The following is a 1,602-nucleotide window of genomic DNA, read 5'->3' on the forward strand; positions in this document are numbered from 1 at the left end:
CCTTTGTCCTTGAGTGGGCCAACCCTTTCTCTAGTTACCCTCTTACTCCTTATGTACGAATAAAAGGCTTTGGGATTTTCCTTAACCCTGTTTGCTAAAGATATTTCATGACCCCATTTCGCCCTCTTAATTCCTCGTTTCAGATTGGCCCTACCTTCCCGATTTTCTTCCAAAGCTTCATCTGTTTTCAGTCGCCTGGACCTTATGTATGCTTCCTTTTTCCTCTTTGCTAGTCCCACAATTGCACCTGTCATCCATGGTTACCTAATCTTGCCCTTTCTATCCCTTATTTTCACAGGGACATGTCTGTCCTGCACTCTCATCAACTCTCTCTTCAAAAGCCTCCCACGTATCAAATGTGGATTTACCCTCAGACAGCTGCTCCCAATCCACGTTCCCCAGCTCCTGCCGAATTTTGCCATCGTTGGCCTTCCCCCAGTTCAGCACTCTTCCTTTAGGACCACTCTCGTCTTTGTCCATGACTATTCCAAAACTTACGGAATTGTGATCGCTATTCCCAAAGTAATCCCCTACTGAAACTTCGACCCCCTGGCCGGGCTCATTCCCCAACACCAGGTCCAGTATGGCCCCTTCCCGAGTTGGACTATGTACACACTGCTCTAGAAAACCCTCCTGGATGCTCCTTACAAATTCCGCTCCGTCTAAACCCCTAACCCTGAGCGAATCCCAGCCAACGTTGGGAAAATTAAAATCTCCCGCCACCACTGCCCTGTTGCTCCTACACCTTTCCGTAATCCGTCCACATCTTTGTGCCTCTATCTCACGCTCGCCGTTGGGAGGCCTGCAGGACAGCCCCAACACTGTTCCCGCACCCTTCCTATTTCTGAGCTCTGCCCATATTGCCTCACTCCTCGAGTCCTCCACGGTGCCCTCCTTCAGCGCGGCTGTGATATCCTCTTTGACCAGCAACGCAACCCCTCCACCCCTTTTACCTCCCTCTCTATCCCGCCTGAAGCATCTATATCCTGGGATCATAGAGTTGCCAACCTTGCCCTTCCCTCAACCAAGTCTCAGTGATAGTTCATCGTGTTAAATATTCTAAGGGCTCGCCGACTCTGAATCCGATCCATGGAAAAGAAACCATCTGCTATTTACCTTATCCGTGCCCCTCGTGGTCTTTGTAAATCTCTATAACGCACACCCCACCCCCCAATCCTCCCTCCCTCAGCCTCCCGCGAGCCTCTCCTGCCGAGTGAAACCCTCCATAGCTGGCAACATGCTGGTAAATTTCTTCTGGAAAACCTCTCTGGTGGAATAATCACAGGCCTCAAGGTGACTTTCCCCCCAACTCCCTCAACTCCCTGCACCCAAAGGGTCTGAGCCCCCTCATAACCCTCAACGCCCACGCCAGCTCAGTGCCCACCGTGGGGGAACCTCACCTCGGAGGCTGGCGTTCTCGGCCTGGAGATCGCGGTTGAGCTGCAGGAGGGCGCCCAGGCTGTTGTAATCGCTCCTGGCCTGGAACGGGCCCCGTTGACGTGCCGCCTCCTCCCCCATCGTCTCCGGCTCGCTCCCCAGGCTAGCACCAGGCTGCACCATCTCTGCCAACACGCTGCCCTGGCCGCGAGACATGTGGGAGGG

General features: G+C 53.6%; 1 protein-coding gene across 1 annotated transcript in view; it reads right to left on the minus strand.

Moving 5' to 3' along the window:
* The window catches only part of LOC125488274 (NF-kappa-B essential modulator-like), a gene marked incomplete at its 3' end in the record, with an annotated part of 7,487 nt that extends 5,891 nt beyond the window's left edge, over positions 1-1,596 (minus strand). Inside the window, exon 1 of the mRNA XM_048621201.1 lies at positions 1,401-1,596. Within this exon, the coding sequence (XP_048477158.1) occupies positions 1,401-1,593 (193 nt within the window). The remainder of the gene's footprint in view (positions 1-1,400) is intronic.
* Positions 1,597-1,602: the final 6 nt, after the last annotated feature.

The sequence above is a fragment of the Rhincodon typus genome, unplaced genomic scaffold, assembly GCF_021869965.1.
Source record: "Rhincodon typus isolate 14 unplaced genomic scaffold, sRhiTyp1.1 hic_rhity00000109, whole genome shotgun sequence".
NCBI lineage: Eukaryota > Metazoa > Chordata > Chondrichthyes > Orectolobiformes > Rhincodontidae > Rhincodon > Rhincodon typus.